The sequence below is a fragment of the Sus scrofa genome, chromosome 6 (genome assembly GCF_000003025.6).
Source record: "Sus scrofa isolate TJ Tabasco breed Duroc chromosome 6, Sscrofa11.1, whole genome shotgun sequence".
NCBI classification, from domain to species: Eukaryota; Metazoa; Chordata; class Mammalia; order Artiodactyla; family Suidae; genus Sus; species Sus scrofa.
Window position 1 is genome coordinate 10,565,036 of NC_010448.4, and position 19,343 is coordinate 10,584,378.

At 41.5% G+C, this 19,343-nt stretch overlaps 1 protein-coding gene across 1 annotated transcript in view; it reads left to right on the plus strand.

Annotated features, from left to right (window-relative positions):
- Nucleotides 1-19,343, plus strand: part of ADAMTS18 (ADAM metallopeptidase with thrombospondin type 1 motif 18) — a 164,005-nt gene that overhangs the window by 76,532 nt on the left and 68,130 nt on the right. The window contains 6 exon segments of the mRNA XM_021093765.1: nucleotides 2,497-2,690; nucleotides 2,957-3,040; nucleotides 5,321-5,480; nucleotides 8,118-8,223; nucleotides 8,936-9,073; nucleotides 12,141-12,294. Coding sequence (XP_020949424.1) covers nucleotides 2,497-2,690; nucleotides 2,957-3,040; nucleotides 5,321-5,480; nucleotides 8,118-8,223; nucleotides 8,936-9,073; nucleotides 12,141-12,294 — 836 coding nt within the window.

The window sequence follows — 19,343 nt, forward strand, 5'->3', positions numbered from 1 at the left end:
TATCATCAATATAAAAAAGAAATAAAAAGAAAGAAGTTAAAATGAAGTATTTTATATTCTCTTTTCATATTACATTTTGGAAATCGATTTTTTTACACATAGAGAAGAGTTTCAAATCCAACGAATTCTCATAAAAATACTTACATCTGGGGAGTTTCCTTGTGGTTCAGCGGGTTAAGGACCTGGCATTGTCATTGCAGTGGCTCAGGTTGCTGCTGTGGCACAGGTTCAATCCCTGGCCCAGGAACTTCTGCATGCCATGGGTGTGGCCAAAGAAAGAAAGAAAGAAGAAAAAGAAATAGATACTAATCTGTATCTAGATTTTGTAAAATTTAAAATTGAAAGGTAGGAGTTCCTGTCGTGGCTCAGCAGAAACGAATCTGACTAGCATCCATGAGGATGCAAGTTCAATCCCTGGCCTTGGTCAGTGGGTTAAGGATCCAGTGTTTCTGTGAGCTGTGGTGTAGGTCGCAGATGCAGCTCGGACAGCTCCAATTTGACCCCTAGCCTGGGAACCTCCACATGCCGTGGATGAGGCCCTAGAAAGACCGGGAAAAAAAAAAAAATTACTTTAAATCTAAATAAATAAAATTTAAAAAAATAAATAAATAAAAATAAAATTGAAAGGTAGACAGGAGTTCCCACTGTGGCAAAATGGGATCAATGGTGTCTCTGCAGCACCAAGACATGGGTTCTGTCCCTGGCCTGGCGCAGTGGGTTAAAAGATCCAGCATTGCTGTAGTTACGACTTAGGGTGCGACTGCAGACTTGGGATCTGCTCCCTGGCCCAGGAACTCCATGTGCCTCAGGGCAGCCAAAAAAAGAAAAAGAAAAGTAGACTTACATACCCAAATTGTAACGAACATACTTTAATAGCTGAATCAAGTATTACTTTTTAAATGTAAAATAAAATTAATAAAAATTCAGTTCCTTCAGTGGCACCAGCCCCATTGCAGCCTCAGGTGCCTTGAGTAACACATGACTCTATAGTTGGACCAGCAGCCAGATGTTATCCATGGAGAAGCAGAATTGATATCCCTGAGATATTGATCAGGAGCAATAATGCAAGACAGTTTCTGCCACTTTAATTGGTTTGGGGAGTTTGGGTGTTATTGAAATGTCCTTTTTAAGGAACATCTATTTGGCATGGACTTATAATAATAGTGGTATTAATACTAGCAGTGATATTCATGGCGGCTATCATACATCTTTGATATGAGATATAAAACGTAATCTTTAGAGCAACCTTATGCTTGGCTATTATTGATTCCTTCATCGATGAGGAAACAAACTCAGAATCACTTATCAAAAGGGCCAGCTGGAAGTTTTCAATCTAACTCTAAAGGAGTTGATCTTTTCACTTCAGTCTGTGGAGTGCTGACGTCTCTATTATGACTGTACCGGTTGTTAAGGTATTGGTATTATAATATCCATATAAGTAGGACATAATTACTGTCTTGAGATTTCCCAGTCCCTCTCTTTCCCAGCAAGCCTTGAATCTGTCACCATCCATTAACTAACGGGGTCGTCTCTAACCCAACGGGAACGTCCAGGTCTCTGCTCAAAGACTGTGGCCAGTATCCACTCTGTTAAGTGGTGCCTGCCCCTTAGCTACTATGAAGTAGTGGATGTAATTTTAAGTATCACTCCTGACTATGCTGTTTCCCCAATAACTAAGTCAGTATCAGGTCAGTGGGTCATCACCGACCACTTATTTGGTTCTACCGTAAATTTGGTATTGAGGAAACAAGGTGTGAGACATGGGCAAAGTTCTTCAGGATATGTATTTCTAAATTTGGTTTAGAAAATAATGTACAGAGCGCTCTCATGAATTCCGAAGCAAAAGATAATGTCTGTTTCTGCAGTTTTTAAGCAGTAAAATACAATGAGCATTTTCTGTTTTTAAAGATTCTTCCACAATCCTGGTTTTTCTTGCCTCGCTCTACCCACTAGAATTGTAGCTTGTTTTCTTTTGCTCTTTAGAAGAGTGGGGGTTTTTTGTTTGTTTGTTTTGTCTTTTTGTCTTTTTAGGGCTGCACCTGCAGCATACAGAGGTTCCCAGGCTAGGGGTCCAATCGGAGCTGTTGCTGCTGCCCTACACCACAGCCACAGCAACACCAGATCCAAGCCGTGTCTGCGACCTACACCACAGCTCACGGCAATGCCAGATCCTTAACCCACTGAGCGAGGCCAGGAATCGAACCTGCAACCTCATGGTTCCCAGTCAGATCGATTTCTGCTGCGTCACGACGGGAACTCCAGAAGAATGTTTTTGAATTACCAAATCCATTCATCGAACTGTCCAGGCAGCCAGAATCTCTCTTGACCACAGAGTAGGTACAAAGCCCCAGGACAGGTACCAGTGGCATCATTTATCAGTAAACAAGTGAGGTATTGATTCCAGGGTCTCTCTCCATCCCTTCTTTAGACTTCTGCCTCTCTCACCCACATGTTCTCTGCTGATGGCCCTTCCAAACGCTCTTCTGTTCCTCGTAGACACCCCTCAACCGCCCACCAAGGACACCTATCTCAGGTTTGATGAATATGGGAGCGCGGGACGGCCCCGAAGATCAGCTGGAAAGTCGCAGAAAGGCCTAAACGTGGAAACCCTTGTGGTAGCAGACAAGAAAATGGTGGAAAAGCACGGCAAGGCCAATGTCACCACGTACATTCTCACGGTCATGAACATGGTAAGGGAAGCTGTCAGGACGCCGACCCTCTGCCTCTCCGAGATGGCAAAAAAACAGGGAATTCCCTCGCATGGGTTGATCCGCAGAGGTAGCCCCATGATGTGAATGAAAAAAATTAAGTTTGGAGGAAATTGGCTTCATATGTACATATGTTTGGTAAAAATCAAAGCCTATGTACTGATTAATACATCTGCTTGATCGCCCCTGGCGATTTTGGAAGTTTTCAGGGTTTGTTTATTTTTGTTGGATTTCACTTGTTGCAACAGGTTTCCAGCCTCTTCAAAGATGGGACCATTGGAAGTGATATAAACATTGTTGTGGTGAGCCTCATTCTTCTGGAAGAAGAACCTGTAAGTGGAAAGCTGCATGTATTTCTTCATTCATTCCGCCATTCAGGATGCACTTATTGAACACCTACTGTGTGCCAGCCCATGTGCTATAGCCACTAGAAATTGAAATTTGAAAATAGGCTGACCCTACCCTCAAGGAACGTTCAGTCTCAGGGGGTTGTGTATTTAAATACTAAAACATCACAAAATAATTATTTGTATATACAAACCTATAAAACATATGTGTGTAATATACAATGATAGAAAATATTAAATATGGGAGTTCCCGTCGTGGCTCAGCAGTAACGAACCTGACTAGTATCCATGAGGATGTGAGTTTGATCTCTGGCCTTGCTCAGTGGGTTAAGGATCCAGCATTGCCATGAGCTGTAGTGTAGTCACAAACGCAGCTCAGTGTAGGCTGCACCTGCAGCTCCCATTTGACCCCTAAGCCTGTGAACTTCCATGTACCATGGGTGCAACCCTAAAAAGACCCCCCAAAAAAAAGAAGAAAAGAAAAAGAGAATATTAAATATGCATATATAATATGAAGACAAAATTCAAATATAGATATTCCACTTTATAAGTGTTATGTAGGCTTCACAAGGAAAGCACATTTGGTAAGTGATCTAAAAGTTAGTTGAGGAGTTCCCTGGTGCTCAGGAGGTTAAGGATCTATTATGTCACTACTGTGGCACAGGTTCAGCTTCCACATGCTATGAGCATGGTCCAAAAATTAAAATTAAAAAAAAAAAAGTTGGAGTTCCCGTCGTGGCGCAGTGGTTAACGAATCCGACTAGGAACCATGAGGTTGCGGGTTCGGTCCCTGCCCTTGCTCAGTGGGTTAACGATCCGGCGTTGCCGTGAGCTGTGGTGTAGGTTGCAGACGCGGCTCGGATCCCGTGTTGCTGTGGCTCTGGTGTAGGCCGGTGGCTATGGCTCCGATTCGACCCCTAGCCTGGGAACCTCCATATGCCGCAGGGGCGGCCCAAGAAATAGCAAAAAGACAAAAAAAAAAAAAAAGTTAATTGAATCTTGCAAGCTGGAGATGCTGGGAAAATGCAAAAGATTATTTTAAAAGTATACTGAAAATAAGTCATCCAGAAATTCTAGTGGTAAACCTACTGCCTCCTAGCACCATCGTAGATACCTCAGGAAATAAACAAGGAATATTTAACTGCCCCTTGAGTTGATTACAGTGAGATGCAAGACAGAATGTATAATAAAGCATTCACTTGCATGGTACCTACTGCTTTGTAGTGTTTTGATGTTGAAACTATATTTTCTGAGGTGGGAATTACCAGGCAGTCTATTTTTTAAATTCCCTGCGGCCTTTTCTCTTCATCTCTAATCCCAGTAATGAATGTACAAAGCAAAGAGTCAGAGACCAGACACAAATTAATCTGATCATCCAGGTCTGGAGAGCTACAGAGGTTAACAACGTATCAAATTATTCTTAGAATTTAGAGCAGAAATTAGCACAACATTGTACATCAAGTATACTTCCAGTAAAACTTTAAAAAATAAAAACAATTACATTTTAAAAATTATTCTTAGAATTTTAGAAGGACAGAGTGTGTTTTGCGAAGACACTTCTGTTTCATTTAACCACTTAAGACTTTGCCCTGGGACCTCAAAGCCGGCAGCATCATAATTCACAGATAATTAAAGATCTTGTCTAAAAACCTTCAACTTAACCCAAGTCAAGAGTTCTAAGCAAACATTTTCATAAATCCTTCAAGAGTAGGCCGTTTCCTACCATTTAGAATCTTGAAAATATTTTTTATCCAGTCATTTTATTTATTGGTTGAGCATATATCTATCTCTCTATCTATCTACCCATCTGCCTACGTATTTATACTAATGCTATGCCAAGGCAACGTTGTTGGAAACTTTGACATACAGGTAAATAAGCTATTGTCACCACTGTCTTCATGCTCTACTGAAGAAGCCATTTATCCCCATTAATTAATAATTATGTTCTAAAAGTTGGAACAGTTCTATAAAGATGCTACCAGCATGAGGTGAATGAAGGGGCTTCTGATGTCAGGTTACTTGTTGTCGAAATACTACTTGACTGAAACTCTGTAGTTACGTCAAATATTGCGAGCATTTACCCACAACAGTCTTAGGTTTCTTGGTTTGGGTTTAGTTTGGTTTTGCTTCAGCACTGGTTGTCCCCAGCCTTAGTTCAGGTGTTTCGCTGACCTTTCCCCCTAGAAACGTGTCTGTGCAGATGGAATGATTCGTCCCTCTCCCTGTGACCCACTGCCTCTTCTCTTTGTGTGGGTTTCCCCCTAGGGAGGATTATTGATCAATCATCATGCAGACCAGTCTCTGAATAGTTTTTGTCAGTGGCAGTCTGCCCTCGTTGGAAAGAACGGCAAGAGGCATGACCACGCCATCTTACTCACGGGATATGATATCTGTTCCTGGAAGAATGAACCCTGTGACACTCTAGGTATGGTTTAAGCAGCTGCTTTCTGCACACCCGTGCAAACTGAAAACACAGTCTGGAAAGTTTCTCTCGGGTGGGTGGCCTTTAGGATTCTCAATAAGGATGATCTGAGTGGTGGAGTAGCCTCTTTATACCCTCTGGGGAATAGTGTTCTATTTAACTGAACTCACTGTGGGATGGGGACCCCTTAACTTTCTTCTTGTTGTGTTTTTCTTTATTAAAACTTTTGATGATCCTTCAGGCAGGAGCTAAATTGTTGTCCAACGAGACAGGTTTTGGGTTCTTCTGTGAGCATCATGACTGCAAACCTGGAAAGTTACTTGACCTGGGAAGGACTCGGCTCTTCCATATTTGAACAAGAGAGTGTCTAAGAACTCTATCTTTCACAGCTGGGCTGTATTTTATAGTATATGCTATTGCACTAGCAGGCATTCAACGTTTTTTAATGAACTGTGGATCATCTAGATCGGGGTGGGAGAAGCTTTCCTGCAAAGGGCAGGACGGTGAATATGTTAGGCTTTGCACATCGTACAAGTTCTGTTGACTGTTCAGCTGTGTTAGTGCAAAAGATAATATGTAAACAAGTGGGCATGGCTGTGCTCCAGTAAAACTTCCTTTACTAAAACAGACGGTGGGAGCCATGATTTTCAGACACAGCTAATCAGTCTAGTTTACAACTAGACTGATGTAAAATCTGGGGGAGCTGGGGAACATTGATATGACTTACCCCATTTTTTTCCTCAAAATATATTTTTGCCTCAAAGTGCTTTGTAATTCTTCATAATACGTTAAAAATAAAGGTAGATTAAACTTTATAACAATTTTATTTTTGTGGTATGGGGAATGAGTGGCCAACAGGGACCTGCTGGATAGCATAGGGGAGTCTACCCAATATTCCGTGATCATCTGTATGGGAAAAAATTCTGAAAAAGAATGGATATGTGTATATGTATAACTGAATCACTTTACTGTACCGCAGAAATTGATACTACATTGTAAATCAACTTTACTTCAATAAAACTAAAAAAAATGAAAAAAATTCACTATAATGTCTCTCATGTCCTATAAAGAAGTTGATTTTAATAATTCATCATTACAGAGTTCCCTTCATGGCTCAGCGGTGACAAATTCAACTAGTATCCATGAGAATGCGGGTTTGATCCCTGGCCTCACTCAGTGGGTTAAGGATCTGGCGTTGCTGTGAGCTGTGGTGTAGGTCTCAGACGCAGCTTGGATCCCACATTGCTGTGGCTGTGGCTGGCAGCTACAGCTCTCATTTGACCCCCAGCCTGGGAACTTCCATATGCTGCTGGTGCTGCCCTAAAAAGACAAAATAATAATAAAAACTCATTATTAATCACAGTCTTCAAAAAACAATGCACGACTGAGAATCAACCTTTTGGGGGATTGTTCCATAAAATGCATTTTTATAATGGGGGATGGTATCTATTCATTTATAGTCTGAGTTTGCAAAGTGACATTTGATAGCTCCATGCATTGTCGCTTTTTTGAAGAGAGATTCTGAGAAGGAGATAGTTTTATCAGCCACCCAGAGACCAAAATAGAAGGAATGCCACAGAGAAACAAATAAAACACCAGGAACCCTAACAACTGGTCTATAAATCATTTACTTAAAACAACGTGTCCTGATGCAAAGAGCATGGGCATTGAGTCCAAATCCGTCTGTGCTTAAGTCCTGAGTTGGAATTTATGACTGTGAGATCTTGAGCAAATGAAGTCACCTTTCTGAGCCTCAGTTTCCTAATCTTTAATTAAACACTCTTGTAGACATATGAGGCATATAGGACAGTGGGCGGTATCTGCCATTTATTTGGGGTTGATGGTGAGGGTTCCACCCACGACATGTGCCTTTGCATTGGGTTTACCCGACGACCTCACCTACGTCATCGCAGCGAGGTGGGTGCCGTCAGTTCAGAAGCATGTATTTCCTACGACTGGGTGCCCGACCTTCTTCTGCTGTTATGAGGACCCACGGATGGGAAGAAAGGCGTTCGACATTCTCACATCGTTGAAGAGACAGTGAGGCACTTGCTGGAATGATTGTATACCTGCTTTTGGAAGGAAGTAGTTTTAGGGAACGGGAACATTGATCACGTTATAACGAAGAGGAGAAACATAAATTTAATCTGCTCACACTGTTGAGGCCCTTCCGTGTTACCTGCTTTAGGAGGAGATGAGGATGAGTGTTTTCTCGTAGAAAATCAACCTTGCGCTTTGATGGTTATATTACTGTTAAGTCAGTAGTTTGCACTGGTCTAGCTCTCGTTTCAGCACTTGCTCTAACCCAGATAAAGAGCCTCGATCAGGCGTATAAATGTCCTGGGACTTGCTCTCCTGTACATCAAATGGGTACTACAGTACTTATACCTCCTTCACGGGGGGTTGTTAAGAGGGTCCTTGAAAGACATTATCTTTAAAAAGCAAGACGGTGTTAAATACTACTCATCTATTTAGACAGGACAGAGCGTCATATACTTTAGTGTTTACCTAAAAAGAAATGTTTAAAATACATTAATCCCTCAAACTAACACTGTGCAGAACATTTTAAGGACATAAAAAATGACCAGGTATCTGTGTGGGTTCCCTTTGAGTTAACATTTGAAATTGCTCTTTCAACAGGGTTTGCTCCCATCAGTGGAATGTGCAGTAAGTACCGAAGTTGTACCATCAATGAAGATACAGGGCTTGGCCTGGCCTTCACCATTGCTCATGAGTCAGGGCACAAGTAAGTGACCGTCTGAGGCACCACTTTTTTTTTTGACTGTGCCTGTGGCACGTGGGAATTCCTAAACCAGGGACTGAACCCTTGCCCCAGCAATGACAGTCCTGGATCTTTAACTGTTAGCCCACCAGGGGACTTGTGATGCACCACTTTATAGGAAAACTAGTTGGGTGATTCATTGGCATTCCTCTAATGGTTATTACTGGTCTGCAATAAATGGGATAAACCTTACATAAAGCTTAGAGCTTAGAATAGGGCTTGATTATATGAAGGGCTCAGATAAAGGCCCCTCGTTGTTGAGGCTCTTTTTAAACAATGTTTAATACCTACTCAATATTACATTGTGGATTTCAAGTTACTTAATGAATCCTTTGCTCTCTTAAGCGTGTGTTCGTTTTCTTTCAAATTTGGCTGCAGTGAAGATGTTTTTTTCCCAATGGCTGTGCCCATGGCATATGGAAGTTCCTGGGCCACAGAGATCCACCCCACGCCATAGCAGCCACCCAAGCCACTGCCATGACAATACCAGACCCTTGACCAGCTGCACCACAAGGGAACTCCTATAACTCATTTTTGTCTTTCTCTTTTCTTACATGCTCAGTAACTCTGTCCCTCGCTTGGGTTTCTTGCTTCTTAATACCTCTTTTGCTTCCTCTAGTGATAAGTTGGAAAATGGCTTCTCAGAAAGTTTTTTGTTTCCTTCTTTCTGCTTTAGTTTCGGCATGATTCACGATGGAGAGGGCAACCCCTGCAGGAAAGCTGAAGGCAATATCATGTCTCCCACGCTAACAGGGAACAATGGGGTGTTTTCCTGGTCTTCCTGCAGCCGGCAGTATCTCAAGAAATTCCTTAGGTAAGACCAGCCAGAGCTAGGGGTGTTCTAGGGTTTGGAGTAGTTACAGTGAATCGTAGGTGTGAAACAGAAGATGTGATCAGTGGATCAGTGATGATGGTGATATTGTCATGATTGTTATTGGGAAAAAAAATACATTGAAGGTCTAATACCAAATACCATGCTACATGCTGTCTGCATCTTGCCTCATTCAGTCCCTACATCCTATCATGATCCTCATTCTAAAGTCGAGAAAATTGAGTCTTAAGGAAAGTGATTGTGTTGCTTCAAGTTCTACAGCTGGTAAGCTGTCCACGTAAGAATCACACTTAGGTCTGTGCTTAGACTCTCTCCTCTAAGACCTCTAGAGGTTGCTGTATATATTATCTTTTTACTCTAATGTTTTTCATCTAATCAGTCAATTCACTCTTAAGAGTATTAAAAATGCTAAAATCATGTGCTTGTTTTACAATGAATGAAGCATTGCGTTGATAGGCTATTTGATTTGGAATGACCACAAGCTAGGTCCACGTCCACAGACATCCGAAGGGAGTGATGACAGCTATATAAAATCTCCTAAATAACTCAGAACTCCTAGACCTCATTAATGAAATGGGAGGTAGGAAGGTAGCACTCTTTGATTCCTATTCCCAAAGTTGAAATTCTTGGAAGTTTCCTTTGGCTTTATTTGGCTATAACATTTGACTCTTTGGCCATCATACAGCACTAAGAGTTGTTGTTAAATATGTATGTATATATATCATTTTATACGTTTATAGATATGTCTTATTAATCTGCGTTGACTCACAGAACCCTCAGGTTCTGATCACATTTCCCTTTGACCGCATATTAGCAAAATTAACCATTTATTTGGGAATTAATGTTCTTTTTTTAAAAACTGTTTTATGGAGTTCCCGTCATGGCTCAGTGGTTAACGAATCTGACTAGGAACCATGAGGTTGCAGGTTCAATCCCTGGCCTTGCTCAGTGGGTTGAGGATCTGGTGTTGCTGTGAGCTGTGGTGTAGGTTGCAGACGCAGCTTGGATCCTGAGTTGCTGTGGCTGTGGCTTAGGCTGGCAGCTGTAGCTCTGATTAGACCCCTAGCCTGGGAACCTCCATATGCCACAGGTGTGGCCCTAGAAAAGACAAATAAATACGTAAATACATACATACATACATAAAAACTGTCTTATTTTAGGAGTTCTCATCATGGTGTAGTGATAGTGAACCCGACTAGTGTCCATAAGGAGCCGTTTGATCCCTGGCCTTGCTGAGTGGTTTAAGGATCCCGTGTTGCCTTGAGATGTGGTGTAGGTCACACATATGGCTCAGATCCTGAGTTGCTGTGGTATAGGCCAGCAGCTGTAGCTCTGATTCAGTCCTTAGCTTGGGAACTTCCAAATGCCATAGGTGTGGCCCTAAAAAGCAAAAAAAAAAAAGAAACCTACCAGCCAAACAAACAAAGAACTATTTTATTTCATTGGCTGCCAGGTGGCATGTGGCGTTCCCAGGCCAGGGATGAGATCCAAGCTGCACTTGTGGCCTACACCTTAGCTGTGACCAGATCCTTTAACCCCTTGTACCTGCATCCTGGCATTGCAGAGATGCTGCTGATCCGGTTGTGCTACAGTAGGAACTCCAGGAATTAATATTTCTGATACTCTTTTTTATCCAGTACCACTGCATATTATTTGCAGATGTTTATAGAATTAGCAATATGCTCGGCAAGGCTGATACAATGGAAGGATGTCTAACCAAATGCTGCATCAAAGGATAGTAAAATTGACACTTTTGCTATGTGACTTTGTCACATAAAAGATTTTCTTATTAAAGTTAGGGTCCAGGGTCTGAAATGATCCTTTCTATCTCATGTGAGGATGGCATCAATAAATATTATAAATCAAAGGCAACTTAGTGTAGATTGAATTTCCATCATTAATATGATAGAGTTAAATGCTTTTGGATGATAACAACAGCAAAAGCTGACTTTGAATGCTTACTGTGCTCTGTTGAGCCTGTTAACATTGCCATGCTTGATCTATTAACAACTCTTATGGAAGTCAGATTATATCTGTAATGAGATGTGTAGATTACCTGGTTGACTAGGATCTCTGTATCTGACTCCAAAGTCATACACAACCACCATGCTGTTTTATCTCTAACTGACATCCTAGTTTAATTATTTAAGTGAATGGAGATAAAGTGCTTTCCAAGAATCCCTATACCATCAAGACTGAATTTTTTTTTTCTTAACACATTCCAGTTAAACATACCTTAGGGCAATTGTTCTACCTTATGTCCCAGTGTAGCCTTTCTCCTGATTTCTTTCAAAAACCCTACTCATTTTTTGCTTATAAAGACCATTTGATGTAAACTACATCTTTAGCCATTGCCCCATTATCTGTAAGAACTACAGCCTGACTTTGAACTCTATGAAGATAGGCAACTGCCCCTGTCTAGTTTATTTTGTACCTTTTCACACTCACCAAAGGACAGGCACTCATTAAAAGTTTGTTGAGGGAGTTCCCGTCATGGCGCAGTGGTTAACGAATCCGACTAGGAACCATGGGGTTGCGAGTTCGGTCCCTGCCCTTGCTCAGTGGGTTAACGATCCGGCGTTGCCGCGAGCTGTGGTGTAGGTTGCAGATGCGGCTTGGATCCCGCGTTGCTGTGGCTTTGGCATAGGCCGGTGGCTACAGCTCCGATTCGACCCCTAGCCTGGGAACCTCCATATGCCACAAAAGCGGCCCAAGAAAATAGTAAAAAAAGACAAAAAAATTAAAAAAATAAAAGTTTGTTGAGTATTGTTGAATGAGGCTGGGTTTTCAAAGAGATTGACTTTGCCCATCTCCTACAGGCCAAGCCCAATCACGAGGAGTGGTTCTAACATCTAGTAAAACCCCCTGTGGCTGTGGAAATTCCATCTTCTTAGGACAGGACAGGACTTTCTCTCTTAACTTTAAGCATATAGCTACTTCTTGAACCGTGTTATATTCTTCTTCGCATGAATCCATTCAGAGGTAATTGTTTTATGAGGCAGGATCACAGGTAACCATGGTAACTAATAAGGATATGTTATCACTGCAGTACCCCTCAGGCTGGGTGTCTGGTGGATGAGCCCAAGCAAACAGGACAGTATAAATATCCGGACAAACTGCCAGGACAGATTTATGATGCTGACACACAGTGCAAGTGGCAGTTTGGAGCAAAAGCCAAGTTATGCAGCCTTGGTTTTGTGAAGGTATGTTTGCTTGTGATTTCAAACTTACATTAAGATTCTATAATGTGTCTGTGTACCTAACAGAAGTATAAACATTTGGTTTGCTAAGGGCAAGGGTTAGAATCTGGGTTATCTCTCAAATGTCAGCTGTTTGGCCAGATAATTAAGTGGTAATTTTACTGTCAATGAATTATCCAGGCTTATCCCACATAGACCGTGGCCGGTTTAAATACCATCGGATTGCATCCTTGGAAGAAAATTCCTCCACTCTAGAGGGAGATTTTATCACAAGTAGTAAATCTGGATACGATAGCTTTTACCCATTGCTCATAACTGTTTTTGTTATCGTTGTTTCATTCTCCCTTTTAATGTAGTACATGTAAGATCATCACCCCCTCAAAAACATACAGATGCCTTTTACAGCAGTATGAACACTGTTATTGGCAGTCAGCTTTTGGTGGGGGGGGCAGGTAAAAATCCAAGGTATATCTCAAATAATCCTAATACGGTTTTTATGTCAAGTCTTTCATTCAGGAAAGACTTACCTTTTGGGCAAAAGATATATGGGAAAAAGGAAAGTCCATGATGCAGAAATGGGAGAAACAGTGGGTCAGCCGCTGCATCACCACCGATCTCAGGAGCACTGAAAAGAGAGTCATTTTTAAGATGATTTTTTTCTAGTGTCCAAAGAGAAACATGGAAACTCTAGGTATCTGGATGCATGGGAATTAAGGAGACCTATTACTCCTCTTCTCATCTCTCCTCCTATTCCTTCATCTCCTTTCTTTTCTCTCTTCCTTTTCTCCATCACTGTCACCGACCACCACGTTATCACCAGTGCCGCCATCGCCACCGCCGAGACCGCCATCCCTAACACCATTCGCACAAATAAACTCAGGATGGATTAAAGACCTAGATATAAGCCCAGACACTATAAAACTCTCAGAGGAGAACATAGGCCAAACACTCTCCGACATAAACCAGAGCAATACTTCTCAGATCCACCTCCCAGAATAATGACAATAAAAACAGAAATAAACAAACGGGACTTAATTAAAGTTAAAAGTTTCTGCACAGCAAAGGGAACCCTAAACAAAACAAAAAGACAACCCACAGATTGAGAGAAAATATTTGCAAATGAAGCAACTGACAAGGGATTAATCTCCAAAATTTATAAACACCTCCTGCAACTCAATACCAAAAAAAAAACCAAAACAACCCCATCAAAAAATGGGCAGAAGATCTAAACAGACAATTCTCCAAAGAAGACATACATGTGGTCAAAAAACACATGAAAAGATGTTCAGCATCGCTAATTATTAGAGAAATGCAAATCAAAACCTCTATGAGGTACCACCTTACACCAGCCAGAATGGCCATCATCCAAAAGTCTACAAACAATAAATGCTGGAGAGGGCATGGAGAAAAGGGAACCCTATTACACTGTTGGTGGGAATGTAAATTGATGCAACCACTGTGGAAAACAGTATGGCGATGCCTCAGAAAACTAAACAGAGAACTACCATTTGATCCAGCAATCCCACTCCTGGGAATCTATCCAGAGAAAACCATGACTTGCAAAGACACATGTACTCCAGTGTTCATTGTAGCACTCTATACAATAGGCAAGACATGGAAGCAACCTAAATGTCCATTGACAGAGGAGTGTATCAAGAAGATGTGGTACATATGCACAATGGAATATTACTCAGCCAATAAAAGGAAAGAAATAACGGTATTTGCAGCAACATGGATGGACCTAGAAATTATCATGCTAAGTGAAGTTAGTCAGATAGTGAGATACCAACATCAAATGCTATCACTCACATGTGGAATCTGAAAAAAGGACAGACTGAACTCCTTTGCAGAACAGATACTGATTCACAGACTTAGAAAACTTATGGCTTCCAAATGAGACAGGTTGGGGGGTGGGGTGATGTGCTGGGGGGTTGAGATGGAAATGATATAAGATTGGGTTGTGAAGATTTTGGTACAACTATAAGTGTAATAAAATTCATTTTTAAAGAAGATTGACAGCTACTTGGATTCCCTGCTGTGGCACAATGGGATCAGCAGCATCTCTGCAGTGCCAGGATGCTGGTTCCTGGCCCAGCACAGTGGCTTAAAGATCTGGTATTGCCAAAGCTGTGGTGTAGGTTGTAACTATGGCTTGGATCTGATCCCTAGTCTGGGAACTCCATACACCACAGGGTGGCCAAAAAAGAAGAAAGGAAAAAAGATGGACAGCTACTGAACCAGACAGTCTTTAATTTTAAGCGTATGTGCACATGCACATGGGCACACCCCTCTGGCTTTGGGAGTTAGGAAGACCTGGGTCTAACACCTTATTCCATGATTCTAGAACTCTGGGTACCTGACAACCTCTCCCAGCTTTGGGTCCACTTCTGTAAGGTGAGGATAACGATAGCTCTTCCCTGGTCATTGTGAGGCTGAGTCTCCTGGGACATTTGCCCCGTTTGATAAATAATGAAGGTTTCATTCTTGTTGTCCTCCTGGAGTATCTTCATCAGCATCTTTACCATCACACTGGCTGTTCTCACCCAGCAGCTGGCTTGTCTGTTGGCCTGGAGCTAGCTGTTTGACCACTTGCCCCCCTTCCCTCCTCTCCCACTCCTCACTTGTCTGTGTCTTTGGCACATCAAGCTTCAACTCTTTTACATTCATTGTGTTCAGGAAAGTGAACTGTTGGAGTTCCCTGGTGGCCCAGTGGTTAAGGACTTGGCATTGTCACTGCTGCACCTTGGGTCACTGCTGTTGCGCAGGTTCCATCCCTGGCCTGGGAACTTACACATCCCACAGGTGCAACCAAAGAAAAAGTGAGTTTTTAGTTGGGTTAATTGTTTCATGTTATGAGGACAGACCTAAAGAAGGGTTATTACCTCCATGGCAAGAACATGCATTTGATGATTTTGCACTTACTAAATGGTACTGACTTGGTTAGTCAATCAGTACTATTTACCGGGATGCCCCAAGCACTGCATTCTCATCAGTGCTTCCCCTGCTGGTTAGTTTACCAAGTTAGAAATGAGTAACCCATACTCTGCACTTCAGTAGCCGGCAGGCACTGCCACAGAGCAGAAGCTCAGCAAATGTTCATTTAAAAGGCATACCCAGTATAGAAGGATGGGCATGTATTTCTTCTATCAAGAATTTGACATTGTAGGGAGTTCCCGTTTTGGCACCGTGGAAATGAATCCAACTCATATCCATGAGGATGTGGGTTCAATCCCTGGCCTCGCTCAGTGGACTAAGGATCCAGCATTGCTGTGTGTAGGTTGCAGACGCAGCTTGGATCCCATATTGCTGTGGCTGTGGTGTAGGCCAGCAGCTGTAGCTCGGATTTGACCCCTAGCCTGGGAATTTCCATATGCCATGGGTGTGGCCCTAAAAAAGAAAAAAAAAAGAATAGAAAATTGCAGTGAGTGAAGGGAACCAAAAGGTACAAATGTTCAGTTATGGAATAAATACGTCACAAGGATATAATCTACAGTATGGTGATTTTTTAAAAATACTGAATTGCGTGTTTGAAAGTTAGAGAGCAGATTTTAAAGGCCCCATAACAAGAGAAAAAAATTATAACTATATATGCTAACAGATGTTAACTAGATTTATTGCGGTGATGACTTCGCAGTACATACAGCATCAAATCATTATGTTGCACACCTGAAACTAAAGCTATATAGCAATTATACCCTAATAAAATTATTTAAAGAAAGAATTTGACATTGGGATAAAAGAATAAAGAGAAAATTCCTAGTATCTATATCACAGCTACTTTTTTGTTTGTTTTTTTTTTTTGGCTGCGCCCGCAGCAAGTATATAGAAGTTCCTGGGCCAGGGATTGAACCTGCGCCACAACAGTAGCCCCAGTTACTAAGTGACAATTCCATATCCTTAACCCACTGTGCCACCAGTGAACTCTTCACAGCTATTTTTTAATTTACTAAATTTATTGTATCACATTTCAACTTCAATTAACTTTTCCCATGGACTTTATTCCAACTCTATTGATGTCCTTTTATGGTTTTCATATGTTTCCTTCTTTCATGTCTTTGAGCCTTTGTCTGTATGTTTCCCATCCTGAAATTCTGCATGGCCATCCATGTGACAGATATCTATCATTTTTTATTGTTGTGAAGATTCCGCTCAAATGTTACCTCCTTTTCTTCTCCAAGGAAATTTGTATTTTCCTTTCCCTGAGCTCTATCCTCACCCTCTATGTCACCTTCATGAACTGGTGATACTATATTTTAACTGTGTCTGTCACTCTCTTGCCTCAGTAGATGGAGAGTATCATCAATGCCTGGGATGTCCCTGATATGTGAACAGATGCTCCGTAATTATTGGATTTAGTATGATAACCAAAGGTCATGTGTTTTTAGCACTACCATTTCCCTTTTTTAACTTTTTGTAAAGTATAGTTGATTTACAGTGTTGTGGCAATTTCTGCCGTACAGCAAAGTGACTCAGTCATACACACACACACACACACATATATACATTATTTTTCTCATACTATCTTCTATCATTTTCTATCCCAAGTGACTGGATATAGTTCCACGTGCTGTAAAGTAGGACCTCATTGCTTATCCATTCTAAATGTAATAGTTCACATCTACCAATTTCAAACTCCCTTTCTATCCCACTCCCTCCCCCTTCCCCTTGGCAACCACAAGTCTGTGCTCTTTGTCTATGAGTTTCTGTTCTGTAGATAGGTTCATTTGTACCATATTTTAGAGTCCATGTACAAATAATATCATATGGTATTTGTCTTTTTCTTTCTGACTTACTTCACTAAGCATGAGAATCTCTAGCTTCATCCATGTTGCTGCAAGTAGCATTATTTTACTCTTTTTGTGGCTGAGTAGTATTCCATTGTATATATGTACCACATCTTCTGTATCTATTCATCTATTGATGGACATTTAGGTTGTTTCCATGTCTTGGGTATTATGAATAGTGCTGCTCTGAATATAGGGGTTTAGCACTTCATTTTCATAAAATGGAGATTTTGCCACCATCCCATTGTCACCCCCCTCAAGGAAGAAAGAGTGATTTCTCTGGAAGAAAAAAAGGAGTAAGAGAAGATTCTGGGATTTGGGGCTTGAGAAGCTAGAAGTATGTAATAAAGTGAGCTGGAGAAGCTGAACATGTTCATTGCAACACTATATTCAATAGCCCAAGACATGGAAACAACCTAAATGTCCACTGACAGAGGAGTGGATCAAGGAAATGTGGTATATATACACAATGGAATATTACTCAGCCATTAAAAAGAAAGAAATAATGGCATTTGCAGCAACATGATTGGACCTATAAATTATCATGCCAAGTGAAGTTAAACAGTGAGATACCAACATCACATGCTATCACTTATATGTGGAGTCTAAAAAAAAGATACAATGAACTTGTTTGCAGAACAGATAATGACTCACAGACTTTGAAAAAATTACGGTTTCCAAAGGAGACAGGTTGGGGGGTGGGAGGCATGGGCTAGGGGTTTGGGATGGAAACGATATAAAATTGGGTTGTGATGATCGTTGTACAACTATAAATGTAGTTAAAAAAAAATTTTTTTAAAGAAGGCTGAACATGGAACAGGCTTTAGAGGACAGATGGGGAATTTTATTTTGGGTGTGTTAAGTGTGAGGTGCTTTCTAAAGTTTGATTTACAAAGACCATTAACATTTTGAGTGTGTGACATTTCACTTGAAGGGGCATCCATTCTTGAGAATACAACAGGAGAACATGGCCAACTGGGGACAGGACAGAACAACATATAGCCTTGAGTTGCTTTCCTTTAAAAATCATATCCAGGCAACACGAGACCTTGGAGTCTCCATGGTTATTTTCCTTTTTCCCTTAAATTATGACCTAAGTCTAGGGAATTGTAGATAAGGAAAAGTTAGATGACTTTGCTGGGGGCAAAAAAGAGGGAAGAACAAGGGGGAAAAAAACGTGCAAACTCTCATTTCTGTTTACTTTGAAAGGGAGCTGCCTCAGAGGGTTCTTGGGTCATTGGAGCATGTAGTTGGCTATAATTACGTTTGACTTCTGTACTTCACCGCAGAAGAAATAACATGTTCATACAGCCTGTCGTATTTCACTCTGGAATCCCTGGGTTTTTGTGTTTTGCTTTATTTTCCTGGTCTTCTCCAGCTGCCCCCTTTTCCTTAGCCCCGTGGCTTGGCTTTGGCTGTGGAATCTGGGTCTTCTTTGCTTTGCTCGGCCTTGGGGTCGTGTTGGTGGCTGCCACGTAGGCTCTGGGTGTGGGTTATGGCTTTCCTCTGGCTGTAAGAGGGAAAACAATTTAATCCTCAAAGCCTTTCAAACTCTGGCTTTAATTGTGTCAGTGGTTACCTCCCACTCCTCCATTTTGATGTAGAATGTCCTTTCCCCCACTTAACCTGTCCCCCTCGGACCCCAGCCGACCCACTATGGGAGCACACAGAGAAGATGGACCTGGTTTTCTTTGTTGGAAGCCTGCCTTATGCTTTCTACTAATGTCGGTAGCAAGTTCATTTCCATGGGTAACATTTCCACATTGTGTCTTACGAGCTGTTTTGAGATTTGGAAATAATACATGTGGCGCATGTCTGGAGCCATTACTGATGAAGATGTTGTCGAGAAGTATCCTAAAAGCCCCTCCCTTCTCTTTGCAGGGGCACGATTTTATGGTCCACAAGACCAGGTTCACTGCACGTCTCTAGTTTCCCTGTGTTTTCCTGTCTCAGTCCTGTGGAAGACTTTTTTATGAAATCTTTCTAAGCATGTTCTTGCCATATTTTCTGACCATGAAATCTGGATTAACCAGAATGCTTGGAGAAGCGAGTGCCTAGTTAAATGAATTTTCACAGTTACCAGAGGTGACCACACTGACCATCTAGTTTCTTCTCTCATTGTTAATATTTTCCTGCAAATGGATGTGTTACATTTCTCAGTTAATAGAATGTGGCGAACAAAATGGAATGACTTTGTCGATTCGTGATTTTGACATTGCCTTAGCGATGTAATTCTGAAGAGCAACCTCACCTGTTTGCTCTGGAAGG